A 24,086-nucleotide genomic window follows, 5' to 3' on the forward strand; every position below is an offset into this window, starting at 1 on the left:
CATTACCTACTTTTGGTTTTATTTGAATAGCTGAATGCACTGTGTCATTATACGATTATCTGGCAGCTACTTAAACATGTCTCTTTATAGTTGGGTTTTTTACTGTTTGCTTTTATTTTTAAGAAACCGCTTCTGATAAGCTGGTGCGGCGGGGATGTTAATTTTGCTTAGTTTCCGTTAAATCTTTTGCATACTTTTGATGTTCATAATTCCCTCAAATTATATTTTTTAAGCGTTTAGGTTGTGTTGAAATCACGCAATTTTATAGCTTTATTTTTGTTCTGTTTATGGTATATATAATCGCTTCTAATGAATGCCTGATTAATTAATTTCAAATTATATTTTTCGCAGTAATATGATTTCACTTTCTGATTCTTCATGTAAATTGTGCAGAGAATTGGCAGAATCTTTGTTTCATAGTTTTAAAGGATGGGTGAAATTTAATGGATTGAATATTTGACGAAACTATCAAAACGGTTTGCATTTTATTGCAGCAATGTTGTAAATGGCGGATTATACATGAAAATAAAGGGAAAAAATATTTTAGAAGCAATTTTTAAAATTTAGGAGGTAAATTACACGGTGATTTAATTGGTATTATTAAAGATAATTTTTTAATGTACAAAAGGTTGTAAAATCGTCTTTATTCAGGTTACCGCAGAAAAATGCCAAAATTTGTTACACATTTTAATTAATTAAAATTTTTAAAAAATCGCCCTAACATGCACACTTTTGCCCAACAAAGTTTTTTTTAATACCAAATTTAGAAGCTCTTTGTTAATTGGCTTGTACAACTCAAATGTGCGTGCGTGCGTGCAGACACACGCACATTTTTATTGTTAATAGAGATTAATTTTTCAAAGTAATATTTAATTATCTGAACTCAAAAGGCACGTTCATATTATTTCTTCATTTTAATGAGAGAGTTGACTGTTATTCGTTTATACAATTTCTTCCTTCTTTGCTGTCTATGACAGAAAGTTACTGTTTTGTAAAAATTGAATAATCATTTCCTAACTCTTCGAATGACATCATCGTTTTTCGATGAAATGGAACACATTTCGTTCATAAGTGTGAGGGACTGCATTATTTTATGGGGTTATCGCGGAGGAAACTGCAAACTTTATTAATAAAATATTAAGATGGACCTGTAAACATCTGTTTCTATAAATTGTTGGCAAGAATAAAACTTTCAAAATTTACATGACGCATTCTCGAAACAGATTGTGCCTTTTGGTTAGATTGTAGAGAATACGGCAGTCAAAGGAATTGGGGTGAAAGCTTATAAGCCAATTAACAGCTACGCTACCCGAACAATTGCTTTTGTATCGTGGTCATGTAACTCGACTGCGAATCACAAGGTTCCAGGTTCTATCCTCGCTCATCTCAAATCGCCACATTGGTGACCTCGGATGATGAACCTTCATCCTTCGTACAGATGTTGTGGCGCCATCTACCCGCAACCAGATCATACTCACTTGACGCAGCAACAGCATCAGCAACCACTCACCCACACACGCTCGCCATAACGCTTGGCGCTACTTAAATGGGTACAGGCCATTAGACTCAACAGCTAATACATCACCACTCAATAACCGTATCGTTCGTCTCACCTCCAACTCACTGGAGGGAGAGTCTGTGGTGAAAGCTTATAAGCCAGTTAACAGCTATGCTGCCCTAGCAATTGCTTTTGTATCGTGGTTATGTTACTGGGCTGCGAACCACAAGGTCCCAGGTTCTATCCTCACTCATAACAAACCGCCACAGAATAAAAATGTTTGGAGATATCCCCATTTACTCTGTATGAGCATAAAGAAATCAACAGCAGAAAGCTGCTTCTACTGAAGTAGCTAAATGTCAGAAAGTCATAAACAAATTGATTGCATGTGAGAAACTAGCCTTCTGTTATGAGTAGCTTGTTCATCTACTTTATTGGCATTTTGGGGCAGTTAAATTATTAATATAGAATGCATTTTCAAAAATTCCGCTTTGTTATTTGATGCAACTGAAAAATATAAATTCAATTGAATCAGTTTACTCCAAATGAAAAAGCGTACATGCTACAACATAATCGTTACAAGATTCGACCGCTTGACTAAGAGCTACCAAATTTCGCATAAATCAACTTTGAAGGGTAGGACTATGCATCTCGGATCAATTTTAATAAAATAAGAACCAAGTAAAATTTCAACGTTTCACTGAAAATTCTGGTAAAAATATTATTGCACAAAAATTTTAATTTAATGACCCGCGTTTTTAAATTTAATATTTGTCTTTTAAATGACATCAATAAAATATAAGCAGTTTTTTTCTTAATTTTTGACATTTTTTAACATTATCATTTATTGTTGACAATAAAATCCTATTTTTTCATTGTTTCGTCAAGTATTTAATTACATAATTAATAATTGCATAATAGTTAAATTCTGAGGAAGAAACTTTCTATTACTGGCCTAAATTGCAAGCGGAATCGGAAAGTGAAGTCTCAATACCGCAAACGACAACGCGCAATTAAATATAGATTATTCGAATAATTAAATTTTTAATGGCACGATAAGACTATTGGATTCGACACAATATGAATGCTCATTTACATATATAAGGCTATTAAGCACGACTTTAATGTGTATCGCAAATTGATACTTAAAATATTTTTTCATGGAATCGCACAACCTTGAAATTACACTTAAGAAATTTTATTGAAATTAAACTAGGTCATTATTCCAGTTCAATTATCTGGTCAATAAAGGCGGCTACTTTAAATAAAACAGACTTGTGATATTCTTCTTTGGCGTCATTCTTTCAGATGTTTGAATTTCATACTTTTCTTGTTATAAATTCTTTCCATTCGATAAATTGGTTCAAAGTAAACGTTTCCTTTCTAAATTGGTAATTCAAATCATTCATGCATTAAACAGGAAAAAAGAAAAGAAAAAAAAAAAAGAGAGCGAATATCGCGTAATAATTTGTAAGTGAGTGAAACAACGATAATTCACCGTCAATTGCATAGGAAAGAGAGAATATAGGGAATAAGATGAAACCTGTTTATTAAATTGAAAGCTATCTGCTTTATTCAAGCTATTCATTTTGTAAAATTAACGTTGAATTGAACTTAAAGCATCTATTTGGTAATTTTGTGAGGGTGACTCACGGCGATTGATGCGTAGATTGATCCATAATTTTTACTCGTGACTTAAAAATACTACTGTATGTGAACCTGGTTTTGATGATTTTTTTATGGTTTTGCCAATCAGATAAAACACTATTCATTTACATAATCATAAAGCAGCTATTATTGTTTGGATTTTGTGTTATTTGCTATTATTTGAAATTTTTAGTTTTCACTTCTGCTCTGAAAGTTCGGTGTTTGATGCAAATATATGGGAAATCTTTTGTTTATGTTTTACTGCCGCCTTTCGCGATCAGTTGGTTTGACGGGAACATTGGTTTTGTTTAATTTCATTTAAATCTATTATGCCTAACTTGATTTTTATAATTCGCTTGACAAGGTAATTTTTAGCATCAAATTGTCATTTTTATTAGATCCGTGTATTTTAATAATCTTGCACCTGTTCTGTATATTGTGTATGAACCCTCTTAATGATTACAATTCCCATTACATTTCAATGTCATTAAGAGGTAATTGTCATTTATATTAGGTCCGTGCTATTTTAATAGCCTTATATCTGTTCTGTGTATTGTGTATGAAGCTTCGTAATGAAATCAATTCCCATGATATTCTAGTGCCGTTGAGACTGTATGACGTGGTTTTATATTCTTATTTCTGAAATAAACTGCACGAATATTGATCTTTCTTCCCTTGCTTTTAATAGAGAAAAATCGCATGATTAATTATTTGATGACAGTTTCTGGGTCGTTACGAATTTTATTGCTAAAAATTAGGCAAAAACTTATGTGTAAAAAAAAAATTGTGAAATTTTGTGAAAAATGCTTTAGCAATTAAATTTGTATCATTAAAAATATTTTGAATTTTAAATGGGTGTTCAACTAATTTTTGTGCAATAATATTTTATAATTTTTCTCGGGAAAAATGTTAAAATGTGCTTAATTTTTAATTAGAATTTCAAAAAAAAAAAAAAAAATCATCCTCAGATGCACATTTTTTTCAGAGTTTTATATATATCTAATTTGGTAGTTTTAGGCCAAACGAATTGTTCTGTCTAGCGCCAACAAACATTTTCCTTCTTTATTGTTAGTAGAGATAATCAGTATCCTGTCACTGCAATTAATTTTGAAAATCGCTTTACGAAGTATCCAGGCCAAGTATCAATTAAAACGAGTCCGTTTCCACTCCAAATGTGTGGGGGCGATAGTTTTTGCCCACTGAATTTCGTTCGTAGAGCCATTTCAGGAGAAATTTCATTTTTTGAATTATTAGGACAAAATTAATTACCAAACGACCTACGTAAAACGTGATTTGGCAGCTCCAGAAGTCTTTCGGATTTCAAAAATGAAGTTTAATAATGTAATTAGATCAGATCGTAATGTAATTTGTAATTGGGTTATCCCCACTTTCGTAAATCTCACAGGAGAAGCTAAATATCATTTCTTATCATATTTCCAGAAAACTTAAATCAGTAATTTTGTATCATTGAAAAAAAAAATGATGATATCGGGGTTGTTTTTTTTTATATCACATGATGTAAAAGGGCTTGCAAAATCATTTCTCGTTCTACAGGACCCCAAGAATAATATTTTACCTACAAGGAGAAATTTATGAAATTCATGATATACCAGCGGTATTGGTCACCCCGAAATGCTGTCGTACCCTCTCTTATAAATTTGTAATGTCAGAGAACGTTTTGCATGACACTGGCATACAATAGTTATTACGAAATGTTAACTTTCAATGAGGATTTAGCATTTTTACTGAATCTATCGTGTCATCCTTGGCGAGTTATTTTGCCAATTAATCCCTGGCAGACAGTTTATAGTATCCGAATATCTAATTTGTACTTTAGACACGATTTCTCGATCAATTGAAACAAAGATTTGACACAAAATACCACACCTGATTTGATATATTTAAGTCATTGCATTCATGAAAAGTCTCATCCATTACACTTTTGGCCAATCATTTATTATTTCATTGTGGAAGATTTTGTAATTAGTTAACATGGAAAAACTTCTCCAGCATATGTCCAATATTGTCTTAATAGGTACTAATAACTTAATAGGTGGTAGGATTTCCTTTTGATAAGCAGAGTTGTTTTCTGGAGTTGGATGTCGTCTTACTTTTCCAGTAGTGTATCCTGAAAAATGTATCCTCGATTCCTTTTCCCCACCCGAATCCTTTTTCGTGTCCATATGGTATATAAAACACTAATGTTCGTGGCACAGAAATAGCTCTTTTTACTTATTGTCGAATGGCAACAACCTTGTGAAAACAAATCATTGTACGAATTTCAGACTGTTTCATTGAACGTTTTTACAGTTGCATTGAATTCATCGCTTCGCTTAGCTAATTAATGGAGCTCTAAATGTTATTTGAAATATTCTGGCGAAGATTTTTTCTGTCACCAAAAAGTTCATTCAGTCAGAGAATAGAAGATACAAAAGAAATCAAGAAATAGGCTTCAAACAGAAAGTTTAATCGAACGCAAAAATAGGCATAACCGTTGCCAGATAGGCAATTGCTACGACTTGCCTACGAAAATAGATGTCCATATCTTCCAAGACAATTATCTTACAAAAATCGTCTTTGTAGTATCTTAGAACTCAAAAAAACATTTCTTTTTAATAATATTAGTTTCGCTTTAGATTAATTTTCCCCTTATTTTTAATCCAATTTGATACGCAATTTGTTTTGAAATGTTATTATGGAATTCAAACTCATTCATCAGAGCATTCAATCGTTCGTTTTATCCAGTCATTAATTCCACAGTAAAGATTTTCACATCCGCTTTTATTTTATATTTGTACAGTTTAATTTGCAGTAAACTAATTTAAATGAATTCGTTTATTTCAATCATATAAGTATCATAATTTTTTAAAAAAATATGCTTCCCATGTTAATTATTTAACAGCCTAAAAAGTCAATAATCTAGGCAATCAATTTGGTTGCTAAGGCGGCTAGTTAATTATTATTTTTACTTTCTTTGTTGCTTAAATTTTATTTCTCCGCTTCTTAACTCGGAAAAACTGTAATACCGGGGTATACATTTTTCATTTTTAGGAATAACCCCTTTTTCAAGTCGCGGTAAATTCATAATTTCAATCGGAAATAACACCATCAATTTCACACGTAACACCATGAAACTTTTTCCTGTATTTTTCTTTTTCAATGGCATACTTTTTTCTAATTGGGTTTTTTGGCTGATCTCCTTTATTTTTGTAGGTATTTCTTGCGACTTCCTTTTTTCGCTGCTAGAGGCATTGTAACTTGTCTCAATAAATTCGGAAGAATCACTTTTCTAAATATACAAGTTATTTCCTTGGTTATGCGAAACACCATTTTGAATTTTAAGGATTTTATTGATCATCCTGGATGTATCAGCAAAATATGTGTTGAAGGAAAAGTCCTTGAATTCTTGAAACATTTTTTAATCAGGATTTCAAGGAAATAGTCAAATTACTATTTTTAATCAAGATTTCTTTGTTCAAGTCATGACGAGTAAAGAATAGTGTACCGAATAGGAAGAAAGATAGCAGGGAAGAGAGAGTATGAAAAAGCATTTTCGAACTTATATTATTTCAGAAAGGAATTTGTCGATTCAGCGTTTTAATCCCGTAAGAAAAAGAATAGCCCGCACAACTTAGAAGTTGTAGTAAAAAAGGCGTTCGAGTGAATAGGAAATTATATTTTTTCGAACATAAATTAATTAGAAATTATATATAAATGTATCCAATTGCATCGAGATGATATCACACCGAAACACTACTACTTATCTGTCAACTGTTGACTAAGCCATTCTATGCTGATTAACTAACACGTACTCTAGATAACCTTTCGAGGTCGTGTTTTATGCGATGATAATTACTTCATTGAAAAGGATGCACGGGTTCGATTCTTATGATGAATATAATTTGCGGTCTCCTACTCTTTGGCTTTTAACCTTTTCAAGGGCCGTTCTGTTTTGAAAAGTGATACATATGTAGTTTCCTTGGAATTAAGATATTCGTTTAATCCCGAATTGGAAATAAAATTGTAGGAGACCATCAATAGATATATGAAGTCAAAATGACTCTTGCTATTAAAGTATTATAACATTCGGTGAATAGAAATCAAAGGACAGGATTATATATAAATTTGTATTTTAATAAATTTTAGGATATTTTTTATTTATTAAAATGCAAAATACAAATTCAGTTACTTTTCCGCTTTCAAATTGAATGCTAATTAGCCTTGTAGGATCGATAATAAATGTGTAGGCAAACTAGGTTGCTTCTTTATTTTTTAATTTTTTTATTTCTTATTTAATTTACTAATTTTATTATAAAATTTTAATGAAATTTTTCATTATTTCTATTTTTTTTACGTTTTTTTTATTTATAATTTTGGATTAACTCTTAATTGTAGTTCAAGTAATCATGTCACTATATTGAGTTTTAAGGCCATAATATATGGTTAATTTTTTTTTCACTTGTTGATTTTTGACATTATAAAGAAATTTGATCTAATCGGATTTGTTATAGGTGTGTGATCACGTTCGGGATGAATTTTTTGAAACAAAGTTAGAAAATAGTTATAATTGTGATATTATCATAAAAAAAGATTGAAAAAAACATCTATAAAACAAAAAATATACCAGTTCTTTAAAAAAATTTTAAAAATTAGAAAAAAAAGGATGTTTTTTTTTACTAAAAAGAGGTATAAAGCAAAAATCATTTAGCTTAGAGGTTTATCAAATTGCTTAAAATTTTGTAGATAGTTTAAGCAACATATGATCTAGTTTCAGGACTAAAAAATAAGCTATATTTCCATCAATTCTTTAAATTTTGGGTTCGAACTGATAAATATCACAAAAATTTCAATTTTTTTCACATTCTGCAGCACTAAAATAGCTATAAATTATTTCTAAACTAGCCGCCTTTGGAGGCCAGCCGGTTCGCCAATCTTAATGTTCGTTAAAATTTTAATAATTAAATATATTACGCAATTCCTACTTTAATAGATTCTTCATCAAAATATTTTAAAACTTCAAATTTTGATTGTCATATAATTCATTCATAATATTATAAAGGCCTTCAGTTATAACGTAATATGTATCTCTCTAATTTTCTGTTAGCACCCGTAGAATTTATGCATTAAATTAAAGTGGAAAGAATTAATCTTCAATTAATATAATAATATTTTTTACTGAAACAAAGCATTTTTTTTATAATCTGATTACTGAAAATAGTCACTCAGCGTTTAAACTTTATGGGCACTAAAGAATATCTTTTTTAATTTAAGTAATATCTCAAGAATTTGTCAACAAAATTTTCTTAGATTCATCATGAACAGATCGATTCATTAAGAATGTTTCATTTTAAATGCATCAAACACTAAGAAAATAAAACGAATCGTTTAAAATAAACGGTTGAAAACAGGTTTTAAAAAAGCTACTTGAAAAACGATGTAATTAAAACTATAAGCATATACAAAAAATATATAACTAACATAAATATATTTTAATTACAAAAGCATACAACGAACCTAAAAATAATTTAAATCCAGTCCGCATCTGTTGATAATAATTGTCAACACAATGCGGAATTCAGAAGACAATGCGCATGCGTGAATTTTCAACGCCAGTTACGTAACGCAAATACGTGATTTTTTCTACGCCAGTTGGGGTAACGCTATGCGGATTAGACATTTTTAATTTTCTTTATTCTGTTTTATTTTATTTCAAAAGTACTTCAGAATGAATCTGAAGGATCGATTAATTAACAATGTTTAATTTTAAATGCATCAAACATTAAGAAAATAAATAGAATCGTTTCAAATAATCAGCCGAAAAATCTTAAGCGTAGCCTCATGACAATTGGGAAAAAAAACTGAAGCCGTACTCATTTGGCGGTGGGGAAAATGAAAAGATTTCTTTGGCGGGAAATTTAGTTTTTAATTAATAATTAAAATTCTAATTAAAAATTTAAAAAAAGGAAACCCAGGTGCACATTCCCAACCTCCAAGGTATACATGTACCAAATTTAGTAGCTGTAGGTCAAACGGTCTAGCCTGTAGAGCGCCAACACACACACACACATTGAGCTTTATTATAAGTATTGATAAATAGATTTATTCACTAGTTCAAAAGCTGGAAAACATATTAAGAAATTATTATACCAAATTTGAACAAAAACATATGCTTTAAATTTTAATTTCTCAGATTTTCCGTTAAAAAAAATTCTACAAAAGATTAGAATTTGGGAAAATGGCAAATATAAAAACCAATGCAACTTCCCAAAACTTAGATTTAGAAACAAAATTCTAACGGTTTTTATAAAGAAACTTGTTCAAACATTAAGAATATTAAATTTAAAAGAATCAAATTTTTAACATAGTCGCCTGTCTTAAAATACAAATTCATATTTCATTAATTTATGTTTTCACTCCGAAATTTAATGCGAAATATCGTGGAGAGAGTGAAAATAAAAGTGAAGGCAAATTAAGCTGTTTAAAAAAATAAAAACTTTTCTTTTTTAATTAACCCTTTCTAGGGCCGTGGGAAGTATGCTTCCCACCAAATTTATCAATCTTTGTATGAAATTATGTAGTTTGGCGTAAGTTCTGATAAATTTTTTTAGTAAAACAAAAACTAAGATACTTCAATTCTTTATCTCACACTAAATGATGTGTCTAGATTTGTTACTTAATTATTACTTAACCAAATTAATTAATTAATCAAATTAAATTTATCTAATAAGCTAAATGAATCCCTTTTCTTATTCTAATTTCAAGCCTAAAAATATTTTAACATAATATGACTAGAAAAAATAGCCCTTTAAAGGGTTAATTTAATTTACTATTTTTATTATGAAATTTTATTGAAGTATATCATTATATCCATTTTTATTATGCGCTTTTATTTATTTAAAATTTTGGATTACCTTCCAATTATAGTTCAAAAAATCATGTCACTATATTGAGTTTAAGGCCATAATATATGGTTAATTTTTTTCACTTGTTTATTTTTAACATTATGGCTACTCTAATCAGAGTTTTTAATTAAAATATCTTATGGTGAATTTCATAAAAGTCATCCTTGTCACGACATGAAAAAAGATTAAATAGAATGCTGAAAAGATGAAAGACAATTTGAGAAACTTTATCATAAGGAGGAATCACCTGTGTAGTTTTTAGACTTCCAGGATAAGCTTTTAAATCAACCATTGCACCTGAGAGCGCAATCAAGATTATTTTCAACAAACGCGATCTTTTTATCTTGATTCACTTTTTCCAAAACTTATTCGCACAACCCATGCTGATTCTGAATTGAATTTTGTTCTTCAGACAGCGTTGATTGTTCAGTGAATAAAAAATTGGGTGATGTCTCACGCCTCAATGAAAGATGTTTTGCGTCGACGACGACTGCTTGGTTACTTTAAAACCGGCAATAAATAAACCATAAATATCTTATTAGGTTTGAGCTCGTGACTTGCACTTGTTTATTTTTGTTTAATCTTTTTTTCTACAGTTTTTTTAAGTGTAATTATCTAGCTCCGTTTATCCAATTGTTTTGAAAGAATAGTATCTCTCCATTTTAATAAAAAAATATATTTTTATAATTGCTGTTGAAAGGAACTGTTATGTCCCCTTAGGACTTTTGAACATTCTTTTTTTATTTGACTTTTGATAGTTCTGTATTTTAAAACTTGTTGCAAGAAATGGTTATTTATTATTGGACATCTGCTTTGTCTTTTTACTTCGGGGTTTTTCTATTTTTATCCTTAGTTTTGTACATTTACATTTTGTGTAAGTCAATACCAATGTAACGTTTTGTTTTTATCATATGAGAACATGATAATGTTTCGGTTTGGAGTATTTGAAGCCTCAAAATGCATGGGTAGAAAATTAAACAATTTATTGCTTTTGAAAAATTCGCTTTTAGATTATTAGAAAATGATTAAAAAAGGTTTCACATTTGGCGACTTATCGCCAACAAAAAATTACAAATTAGCGCGATGCATCCAATTCTCCTGTCTGGCTAATAAAGAGGTGGGTCGTAAGAAGTTGTCACCCGAAGAAGCACTGAGAAGAAAATGGGAAACAGCAAAGAGAGGTGTCGAAAATTATATATATATATATATATATATATACTAGCAGACCCGGCCACTCGTTGCTGTGGCTAAGGTTTTTATTATATTACATAGTAGTAAACTATTCAAGGGAAACGGTAGGAGAACACCAATCATGGGGACCTCCATGATTGATTTTCTACTACCGTTGATATTGAGCAAAAATCAATACAAAAAAATAAATTTAAATTTCTTTATTTTTTGTTTTCAAGTTTGTAACAAATGAGTACATTACAAAGTTGTTAGTAAAAAACACGTAACACTTAAACTTATAAATGAGGTAGGTAGGGCAGATAGTTTTAAATCTTTTATTAATGTTTATTAATAAAAGATTTAAAACTATCTTAATGTTTATTATTTTGAATTATAAATACTTTTAATTTCAATTTAATTTAGCCCTAATCGGTGCACAATATTTTTGGTTAACCTGTCTTTAGCTAACTCAAATAGATTTGACGGTTTTCCTACACGTGAACATGCAACATATAGTTGCCCATGAAAAAAACATGGATTTTCCAAATCTAAACCACAAATGGACATTGTTTGGCCTTGAGACTTATTTATAGACATGGCAAAAGCTAAAAGAATTGGAAACTGTAACCTTTTGAAGGGTATCGTAGATTCTGATGGTATCATCGGAATACGTGGCAACAGGACCACTTCTCCTTTAAACTTTCCAGTTAAAATGGTAGCTTCAAGTATATTTCCGGTGATCTTTCTGATGACTAAACGCGTACCGTTGCATAATCGAGATGGATTCAAATTACGCAGGAGAATAATAGGTGAACCAATCTTTAATCGAAGGTTATGTGGTTAATTTCGTCAACATCAACATTTTTGGCTGCCAAAATAGCCCGATAACTGAGCCAGTTATGATTCAAGTAATTACTCTGTATATCCGGAAAAATACTCTGTATCAATTCATTTTCCCCTCATGAACAGTGCAGAAATTGTCTGGCAGTTTAATGCATTGCGTATTTGGTTGCAGTTCTATTTTACCGCTCCCAATATCTAGTAATTGTTCAGAAAATATTTGTGCTAATGGATCATTTTGCAATTGTACGCGCATGTTTATGGCCAATCGAAGTGTTTCAACACTTCGCCATAAGAATGATTGTTTTAAACATGCATTTTAATTAAAGATTGTTGAACAATGAAACACTAATAATTAAAAAGCAAGAAGAATTGCACTGTATTACTTTTACTATAATATGAATTCAATTTATACTTCAGTCTAAATAACACGTGGTCGGCTATGCTAATACCAAAAATTGAAAAAGTAAGAACAATTGAATTTCATTGTATTGCGTTTACTACGAAATAAATTTAACTTATACTTTAGCCTCAGCAACACGTGGTGGTTATGCCATTAAATTGTAGCTTATGTGAAACGTTGGTACTTTTAACACAGCGCCATCTGTTAGAATACTTACTCAATCCAGTCAACAGATACCGCCATCTGTTAGAATCGCTTGGAGCTAACAGATAATTGTGACTGTCAAATAATGAACAAATAATTTGTTCCTTCTTAAAACCTTCCTTCTTAGTATAAACCCTTTATGATGTATAATAAATCCTCTAACTTCAGTGATACCGATTCTGGCTTCCTCAGCTTAAAGGAAAGATTTAAAAAAAAAGTTCTATATTCCACACATGAAGTTGCCATGAGATTTATTCCGTCATTGATACATTTGTCTGTTGCAATAATTCAGAATTCATTTACAAAATGAAATCAGTTTCAGAAACATTTATTAAATAATGATAAGCATTGTAGCTAAAGTGAATGATAGCTGAGTTGATGATAGCTGACATAACTTGATACGTACATGCAGTTTATTAGTAAAGAAATGAAAAACTGAAACGATTATTGTAACCATTTTTTATTATCATATCTTCAATAATTTATATAAAAAAGATTAAATTTCATTTAGCATACAAATGAGTTAATATTTTTTTATTATCCGATTAGAGGAACTTATTATTGGCTCGTTCACTTACCTTTTTTACGATATGCTTAACAAAAGAAATAAAATCATTTAATTGAAAATTCAATGAAGGTAACAAATGTTATTGCCGTACAAAATTTTTCTTAGTAAACATTCAAATAAAGAATCGGAATTCATTCAAAACGAAAAGTAATAATTATCCGTGTGCACCTCCAAGTATTTTTCCAAACTTCTTTATAATTAAAAAAAAGCAGAATTTTAGTATTTTATATTAATCAGTGATCCGTTAAAACGTTTGTAATTAATCATTTTCAAATAAAATATCTTATTTCTGAGAATTGCCACCGTGCACAATAATACAAAATTCAAACATAAGATCGTGATACTTTATCCGTTGCAACGTATCAAATTTATTGTATGCATTAAAAAATAATTGTGGAAAATGATATCTTATTCCTGAGAAACGTTTTCGGATAGGATCATAAATAATTCGAACATTCGGATTCGAAACGTAACGCAAATGCGTCAGTGTTTCTACGCCAGTTGGGGTAACGCTATGCAGAGTAGAAATTTTTAATTTCCTTTATTCTGTTTTATTTTAATTCAAAAGTACTTAAGAATGAATGTGAAAGATCGATTCATTAACAATGTTTAATTTTAAATGCATCAAACATTAAAAAAATAAATAGAATCGTTTTAAATAATCAGCCAAAAAATCTTAAGCCCAGCCTCATGACTCTTGGGGGAAAAAAAAAAACTGAAACCGTACTCATTTGGCGGTGGGGAAAATGAAACGATTTTTTTGGCGGGAAAGTTAGTTTTTAATTAATAATTAAAATTCTAATTAAAAATTCAAAAAAGGGCTATCCTATCTTTTAAGTTAGATCAAACTGCACACGGTGTGCAAATTTGATTAAAATCGGTTGAGTAGTTTAGGAGTCCATCGCGGACAAACAACGTGACACGTAATTTATATATATTAAGAAGATAAGATTGGCGGTGGGGAAAATAAAACGATTTTTTTGGCGGGAAAGTTAGTTTTTAATTAATAATTAAAATTCTAATTAAAAATTCAAAAAAGGGCTATCCTATCTTTTAAGTTAGATCAAACTGCACACGGTGTGCAAATTTGATTAAAATCGGTTGAGTAGTTTAGGAGTCCATCGCGGACAAACAACGTGACACGTAATTTATATATATTAAGAAGATAAGATTGGCGGTGGGGAAAATGAAACGATTTTTTTGGCGGGAAAGTTAGTTTTTAATTAATAATTAAAATTCTAATTAAAAATTCAAAAAAGGGCTATCCTATCTTTTAAGTTAGATCAAACTGCACACGGTGTGCAAATTTGATTAAAATCGGTTGAGTAGTTTAGGAGTCCATCGCGGACAAACAACGTGACACGTAATTTATATATATTAAGATATATATTTCTATTTTTCTTGCTGACAAAAAAAGTTTGGGAGCTGTAACGATTTTGAGATAGAGGGGGGGGGGGAACCTTCATTTTTCCAAAAGTTGACGATTGTGCAATATTGTAGAAACGTTATCATTCCAAACCAGTTTAAACCAAATTTTCAAAAAAAAAAAAAAAAAAAACTGATAGTCACGTAATTATTTAAAACCCTCTTAATTTGGTTTTTCACGAAAAAAAAAAAAAAAAAATTCTGGCCTTGAGAAAAGAATTTTAGGATTGGACTGATTTGGAGATAGTCAAAAACCATCGCTTTTCTAAATGTTGGTGATGGCGAAATATCAGTCATGTGAGAACACGAAGTTTTTCTGTAGGATTGATACCACGTGATATAAAAAAAGAATGGTCTCACATGATAACTTGAAATTTCCGACAGCAAATTTCAATTTTAGTTTTGATTTATTTATTTTGTATTTATATTTCCCACTATTTTTACCCCTACATTCTGTGTCATTATGGACAAATAAATAAATAATGCTTCCAAATGATACCTGTCGTTGCCTTTTATTTATTCATGGAGCGTCTGATTTTTGGAGTTTCTCCGCGATAACTTTCGAAAATACTGTTGCACAGTAATAAATTTTGCATTGTTTTAGATTTAATAAAATTGCCTTTTTGATGATATGTTTTAAAAATTGTACTTTTCTTGAATTGTGGCAGTTTTTTAAAAATAGTTTTTCGAAATTCCTACAATAGATTACAATGTTGCGTTGAAATTCAAATCGTATTCATTGTTTCGTCAACTATTTAATCTCGTGATTATCTCCCATTGTGAAAAGTTAAAGAAGAATAAGTTTGTTTAATATCTGTCCGAATTTGGTATAGTAATGTTATAAAAAAAAATTCTTAAATTCCTAAAGTGATCACTTTAAATAGTAACTAATGTAACTACTAATGCCATTTTCTCTCTCTTTTTCAGGTGTACAATGGTCTCATGGCTCGTCCCGATTGGAAGGAAGTCGTTAAAATACCCATTGGAGTGATCCCAGGTGGATCTGGCAATGGGCTGGCCAGAGCCATTAATTATGCTGTTGGGTGAGTGCCCCTCGCTATGTGTTTCAACAATTTGCTTTCGCATTCATCGATTTTACTTCAAATCGTTTGGTGTTATCATTATTCACTATGCTTATGTTCCGGCATCGATTGTGTAGCTCGTGACCTTTTGTTCTTTGATCAAAATCTATTTAACCAAATGGGCAGGTTTTCTGCTTTTTGACGAAACGTTAGTTTCAGAAGCTGACAGTACAAGATTTTATCAGTCGTGAAATTTATTTGGCTATCACTACGAGGACCAAGCTCAAATCAATTCTGTCTAGATTTTTGTGTTCTTTTTTTTTTTTTTTACTATCGATTTGTTTTGTCTGTTCATTCCTGCAATCGATTAGATTAAATGGATTTTTTTATTAAAAAATCATATTAGTATTCCGATAGTATAATAAAAAACCAGTTTGTATTGTGACATATATAATGTTTAGTTATTCTTAATTTTGCACGGAATATCGCCAAACAGCAATTATGAAACGATTGTCATTTTATGAAAATATACTTACATTTTTAGTGACAATAAATCGTCTTGGATGAGTACGGTGAATTTAATTCAACAAGCTGGAAAATGGAAAACGACAGTTTATTCCACGAATGTTTCAGAAAACACGAAATACGGGTAACAAAAAACATACGTAGCAGCGATATACACACAAAAAAAAATCAGCGCTTGGGGAAATAATTATCACTAGCAGGCCAACAGTTCACCATTAAATAAGAGTAACAACTTTGCAAAAGCTCTTGGCTTCCTTTGCTCACATATTTCTTTTCGAACAGAACTCTAGAGAGAGATTCTTTCCCGTTCGAACTTTTCTTCTAGGTTTTATAATTTCCCGGTAGGGTGTAATGTAACAAGAAATTCTCAAGAAGAATCTCCAGATCTTGGATTCTTATAGGGGGGGGGGGAATCTTAATTCTTGCGTTTTCTAGAATTTTTATTTTTGTCATTATGTTATTAACTTAGTATCCATTAAGAATATCTGTAAATCGATCTTCTTTACCGAAAGAGTAACAGAGAAAGGAAATGGTATTACAAATTCATAAGTGTTTTGAATAAATATACGACGCTACTTAAATTATATATATAATTCAAAGCAACCGTTGTATAAGATAGCGCAATAATATAGCATGCAGACAGCGCAGGTACTTCGTTCTCGAATTCGTCATGTTATGAGTATTCTTTAGATAACTTCAGGATTTCTGTATGAAAGGAGTCGATAGCCCTAATACTGGCAAGAACTGTGATCAAATTTCAGTTAAATGTTAAATATATTGCATATTAAGTGAATTTTATAAATTGAACATCGAATAAAAAGTGACGCTTAACTATCCAACAATTAAATAGCATTCTCAACCCATAACAACAGAATTTTTTTTATTGAGATCTACAAATAAAATTCTGAATATTAAAGTACACCATGGAAGAAACATTACGCTTGAAGTTGAACTAGTTTTTGGAACTTCAGACAACTTTTTGTTTTTGTAGAAACAACACACAATTTATTTATTATAGCATAGATAAAAGTAAATTTCGTTATTTGTGTATAGCTTTTTAAGCAATATTTCATGAAAGCTGCAGTGTCTATCAGTTTCTTTTATAATTAAAATAAATTAATATTAAGCTTCTATTAATATGAATTAATATTAACTATAACTATAAATTAATATTAAGCTCTAAGCCTGAATGTTCTCGTATAAATAAGGCCGGGTTAAACTTCCAATGGCCCTTAGGCAAAGCAAAGCTCGGATTCCTTTCTCCTTCAGACTTTCAAAAATATGTGTTTTTTTAATCAATTTTAATATTACATAAGTAGTTTTAATTCGCTGTTTTTGACAAATTGGAATAACAATCGCTTAATGAATTTCTGGAAAATTAATCCTTTGCGCAAGGTAAAGTAATTCGATATATATTGCTTATACAAAGACTGGTTTATTGCACAGAAAAATAAATATAAATGCAATTGTTTCAATTTGAATTTTCCAGAAAAAATTATCTACATATTCTTACCACTCTGTAGGTATTTTTAACGATTAAAATAAATAAATAAATAAAACTTCAAAATGATGCACCGTCTTGAATGTTGCCTGAGAGGAGGGAGGCATCGAAGTGCAAAGAGTTAATTCAATAAATCGCATATAAAAAATTACACAACTGAGATTTAAAAGTAATTTTTAACAAAGGAAAAAAAAAGTTTTCTTTTACACAACACTATCTAAATAATATTATTACGAATTTGCAATGTTGCTTCGCAGCGCATTTAGTTCCACCATAAGGAAGACTTTTACTAACAGCTCTATTGGATACTGAACAGATGACGGATAGCTGACCCTTGGACATGGCGACCATTTGGCAATTTTGGCGAAAGAGGAAGGATTCTCGAATCTCCAGGAATTTCGGGGATAAGAACATTAGTGGGTGAAGTATTCTCCGAGAACTTTTTGTGCCCTTTTGCCAAAGCTATAAAAAGCCGTCAGACCGAGATGGAGACAGTCAGTTGGAGAGTCCAGCGAAGCGCCAGCGTTGAGTGGAGTTCAAGCGATTTGTGAATTGAAAATTGAGCCTTGCGCCGAAACTTGGTGTTAAGTACTGAAAAAGCATCGAGTCGTGCGCTGCATAGTCAGTCTTAGAGTAGTAAGTCATTAGTTGAGTGCAGCTAATCGACAGTTGTGCAGCTAAAACGAGGAGACAGTGTTGAATAGCAGACGTTTTTGAAGAGTCGTGAATAATTATGTGAAGTCTCTCTTCCTGCTGAATTCTGTCTGGCCGCTTTATGTGCTATTGTTATTGTTTATTACCGCTTCACTTCTTGTGCACTGCTATACATTCTACGTCTCGTTTGTACATTGTAAGTGTTCTGTATTTGTTGTTTGCGTGTTGTGTCATCTTGTTAATAAATGTTCTTTTTTGTCATTGAACCTGTTTACTATTTCACCATATATTCACTACAGCGACCCCGTTGATTTTACTGAATTTTATATAAAATTTTCCTTGATAATATTTAATATCGATCGGGCATTTTTAAAAATTATAAAACTCCAATTTTTTTTGGGGGGGGGGAATTATTAAATAACATAAAATTTGCTAGCGATAATTAAGTAAGGATATTACTAGAACAATCTTGCATATGGACGTGACTAGAAAACTTAGATCTAGATGAGTAAAATTTGTTACGTAGATTCCATTGGCTTCCAAAATGTAGATCCAAATCAGATTTTTGACCAAATCCACCAAGGTATCATATGTATTTTTACATATCATATGTATATGTGTTTGAGATTTTGTCATATGTATATGAGATTTTGGATCAAACTTTTTAAATAATCACCAATCTGCCAGTCTGTCCTTTTTTGTACATGTAAATCGGGTAGTATTTACAAATAAATGGAATTTAGTTTGTAATCCTGTGACTACATTTGTAGCTCTATTGCTAAATAGAGCGTAATCTAAATTGTGCTTTCAATCTTCCTGAAATAAAGCATCTAAAATACATATTTGATTTTTTAGTACTTGTGTATGAACTGCATACTAACGATTAATGGCCAAAAACCGCAAGTTGGATTCAGAAAAAAAAAAGCACTGAATTCACACCAAAAATTCATCTTTTGTGACTATTATTCGCCAATGGCATTGAGTTAATACACAAGTGCCGCTTTTCTGTATTACTTCCTATATTATGTGAAGCTCAGAATACTCATGAATGAAAAGAAAAATCTGAGCACTTGTTGCATTCTCATTCTTGCCCAAGATCCACAGTTTTATGACCCACAGGAGTTATAACGCTTTTATTAAAGAATAAGCGAGAAAATTCTGGAGGGATCACTTTTTTTCTGTTTTACCAAAATAATGTTTAGAAATCATATAACTTGGGGCAATTTCAATAATCATTCTTGGGTGGGGTTCAATACATGAAACTTTTGTATGGGTTTATTGCTTTCAGTAACAGTACTGAATTAAAATTTGGCAATTAACTGTTTCGACCTCATCTAAAAATGCATATCTAAATTGTGTTGCAAAAATCTAACGAGTGCTAGTATACTCATCAAACACAGAGTATATGTAATATGAAATTATGTTGTAGTGAAATGAATTTTATTTTTAAATTTCAATAATCAGATTTATTTATTCACTTAAACTAACATACATTTTTTTGCATATGAACGAAAAGAAACATAAATTAATTTATTTTAATTTACTATTACAGAATATTACTGAGCAAAGCATGTACAAATGGATCTTCATCCTAGTTTTTATTACCAGGCGCTCCACTTATTAAATAGTCTAAAATAATTTATGGCTGCTTAATTGCTTCTGGGGTGACTAGTACACACATTTAAGAAAAACAACATATTATATGCGATTTTTTATAATGATTATTAATAATCTTTGATTTGTTCCTTTGATTTCGATTTGGCCTCAAAATAGTTTAAACATCTTGAAATTTACGAATATTGTTTGAGTTTTTACTAAAATTATTATCCAAACTGCAAATTGTCACTATTTATTACTTCTGACGAATAAACTCGTCATAATGCAAGATGCATTTTTTCCATGACGAGTATACTCGCCAAAAGCAGTTAGCTGGTAAGGTTTTGCTTTTCACCTTTTTAAAGTTTCTACTTTCTTTGATTTGCAGAGAACCATATGACGTGACAGTTGTGACACCTTCCGTGCTGAATATCTTAAAAGGACGTGTAGCCCCCATGGACCTGGTCCGTGTGGAGACGCCCAAGGAATGCTTCTATTCTTTTCTGTCCATCGGGTGGGGACTCATGGCGGACATTGACATTGAGTCTGAGAGACTGAGGGCCCTGGGAGAAGCCCGCTTCGCTGTTTGGGGCGTCATCCGAGCCATCGGTCAGTAGAAAATCTTAAATATGATAATAATTATAACTAAATGATGATAGTTGATAAAATGATAATAATGATAGTTGTTTAAAGGTCCTTGATGATAGTAACCTTAAGTCTGTTTTGTTTTATGTACTATCTAATAAGATAATACATTCTATTTTGGGAGCACGTTATATTTTTGTTCTGTCTGCTGAACAATGTAGATTCAAAGTAATTATTGTATCGAATTGCAACGTCAGTTGGAATGTCCTTAAGTTTTGAAATAAGGTATAATTCCGGCCTAATGTGGTGGAAGGGCAGGTCGGATAACAAAAAATCTGGATAAGCTGGAGTTCTATGAACTCATTTCTTTGCCCAGCAATATCAGAAGACAAAATTTTTATACTAAAATTCATTGTTATAATGAGTATTTTCTGACTTTTTATTAAGTACTAAGGCTTCTATTTATCTCAAGCCACGTAGAATGTAAACATGGCCGAGGCCCGCTAAATCATAGAAGCAGTTGCGGGTAACGTGTCGAGTTAAAATATAAGGCTCTGTACTGATAGTTTATATATGTGTTTGTATATTGCACCACAAGAATTTAGTAGAAAAAAAGAAAGTTAAAGAATATAAACTGTTCACATTTTAACTTGAATTCTGAACACTTGACTGTGGTACACTTAAAAAAAATCATTAAGCACACTGCAAGGACAATTTATGAATTCTATACATACTGTACAGTTATAATCAGGAACAGCAGCAACAGCTAAGGTCCGTTGCACACTGACGAAACAATGATCAACGCTGCCCTTTTCCTTGTATTTTGCACATGACACGTAAGAGGATCGTAGCAGTCGCCCGCTTCCTTGCCTTGGCAATGTTGCCAATGCAATGCCTTGCTTTCCTCAATTATGTTATAGAAAACTAGACCGGATAGTCGCGAACCAAATACTCAGGAGTGTACTGTACATATCAAACCTTTATTCTTTCTTCAGATTTGCTTTTAATATTTGCACTTTTTTTGTAGTTTTGAATGATTTATTTGAATTAAAGTTCATTTATTTGGTTAAATTTAAATATTCCTTTTTCAGATATTCAAATCAAATTGTTAGAAATTAAATTCATTAAAGAAATTAGAAATAAAGCAAGGTGAACCAGATTTGTATTTTACAACATCACAGAACTAGCTGATGTGCCATTTTCTGTAATACACCCTCAAACTAGATCATTGCCTTGAATTAATACGCATATAAATTTCTTTCGGCACTTACTTTGTCAAGTTATGAACGTATTTCAGTCTCATATTGCGATATTATAAAATGTTATTTATTCCTTCATTTCTTAAGAATTTTCCCGTTTTCTTTCATGTTTAGGTTTACGCAAATACAAGGGCAAATTATCTTACCTTCCCGTTAGCGGCTACAAACCTAACTGCACAAACAAAATCGTAGCCGAGCCCAGACCCAAGCGAAGTAAGACCATCGACTGCCATCTTGCCTGGTCCGAAGATTCCACTGATCCGAAGAAAGAAGACCAGGAGCCAATATTTCGCTCCAAAAGCTTCGGCGCTCACGACCCCAGCTTGGACGACGAGACCGATGTCCGGCTTCTCAAGTTCAGTTACAGCGCCGAGCAATTCAATGACACTTTCTTGCCTTCTGCTCAAAGTCCACCATCGCCAGTGGAAAACATTCCACACATCCACTGTGACAGCACATCAGAAGAGCCAGTCCTGGATGAACTGGGCATCACAAAATACTGTCCACCGCTCGACGAACCGGTACCGGACGACTGGGTGGTCATAGACGATGAATTCGTGCTTGTATATGCTTGCCACCAAACGCACTTGTCCACTGATGTTCTGTTCGCCCCAGAGGCTAAGATGGATGACGGCATCATGTGGTTGATTGTGATAAAAGCAGGCGTTTCCAGGGCCCAAGCGATGTACTTTTTGGCTTGCCTGCAAACTGGAGATCATGTGCATATTCCATATGTCGATGTGATCCCGGTCCATGCTTTCCGTTTGGAACCCTTTCGTGATGAGGGTTACCTCACCGTTGACGGTGAAGTCATCCCTTGCTGTAATATTCAGGCTGAAGTGATGCCCTCTGTGGCTCGCGTTATGACGCGTTAAAAGATAAGTGACCGTATTGTTATTGGAACTTGGATAATATCGATCGAGAATGAATCAACATTGTAATTAAGCTGACCTTTTTGTGTTAGAATATGAATATACGTTACTCCGTGATGATTCAGTATTGAAAAGAAACCGTAATTTCCATTAAATTGCCCCAAGAAATGAAGAATTAAAGTTTTTATTTCTGTTAGTAGGTTTCTGTTCTATAAACAATAATGTATAGATTATACTCAGCATATCTTTGCATTAAAAAAGAAAGGAAATTATACACTTCTATTTAAAAAAAATTAATTTTTCACCATCAAAAGCTCTTTTTTTTTTTTTTTTTTTTTTTTTTTTTTTTTCTTTTCCCACCCTCTTAGTATTAGAACATTGAAGTCTCAGAAGTTTTGCAAGATCAGTCAGATTTTGCTTCGTTGATTTCAGATCTTGTAAAACTGTGTCATAAATCAGTTGCCATAAATATGCCATTCATAAATCTTTAACCGTAAAGGTCTTGTTTGTATAAATTGAAATAAAGCATGCGTGGTTTCCTGCCATAAAGCCGTATATTAAATCAATGGTCCAATGTCATTCAGTTAAAAAAAATCATCATTAAAAGATTTTTATTTATTAAATAAAAAGTAACCGTATATGTATATCTTCGTTAACTGTAATTTTAATGATTTTTTTTAGAAAATATTGCAGCACTTTTCGCACACCTTACACTCCAAATGTGACATTTTCAGTAAAAGTATCATTTTGTCTGACAACATTGTCATTTTGCTTTTAATTCTACAGTCAAAAGCAATGAGAACGCTGTGAGCGACCTTATCATTCTCTCTTTTAAATATAAAGTTTTTTTTTTGTAAAAAAAAAAAAAAAACTATATATATATATATATATATATATTGGTGCTTATAAATAGTTTCTTTACAAATGTTTCTTTTTTAAATGCGTGAAGATCATATTACGGATTGATTACATGGTATACCAATGTATCTCGTTGCTTTTTTCCATTTTATTTAATTATTGACATATTTTTCAAATTGCAATACAAATTCTTTAATATCTACCAATGTTTGAAACTTTAAATTATTTTAAAAGTTCTGATCGCAGAATTTTGATTAGGATTTTAGATGTATTATCTTACAAATATCATATAATATTAAACAGTAAATGCGGTAAATGTATAACTTGTAAAAGAACAATCCCCCCCCCCATTGAAACACAGTCAAAATTATCTTTTGGCTTCATAATTTAATTTCTTGGCAGCGTGCCAAAATGTGATGCACCTGCCTTTTTGTGATAGATTTCGAAACCTTTCTAAATGTGTTGATTTATTCTCGACTCACAGAATTATTTATTAATTACATATCGATCCATTATTTGTGCCAGCTTAATGCATGATCTTCTGTTGCCAATGTTAT

General features: G+C 31.4%; 1 protein-coding gene across 1 annotated transcript in view; it reads left to right on the forward strand.

The window, feature by feature from the left end:
• LOC129989128 (sphingosine kinase 1-like) overlaps positions 1-22,969 on the forward strand; it is a 90,314-nt gene extending 67,345 nt beyond the window's left edge. The window contains exons 4-6 of the mRNA XM_056097458.1: positions 15,585-15,700; positions 20,344-20,564; positions 21,914-22,969. Of these exons, the coding sequence (XP_055953433.1) occupies positions 15,585-15,700; positions 20,344-20,564; positions 21,914-22,674 (1,098 nt within the window). The 3' untranslated portion in view covers positions 22,675-22,969. The remainder of the gene's footprint in view (positions 1-15,584; positions 15,701-20,343; positions 20,565-21,913) is intronic.
• The last annotated feature ends 1,117 nt before the right edge of the window (positions 22,970-24,086 follow it).

Source organism: Argiope bruennichi, chromosome 10 (assembly GCF_947563725.1).
Source record: "Argiope bruennichi chromosome 10, qqArgBrue1.1, whole genome shotgun sequence".
NCBI classification, from domain to species: domain Eukaryota; kingdom Metazoa; phylum Arthropoda; class Arachnida; order Araneae; family Araneidae; genus Argiope; species Argiope bruennichi.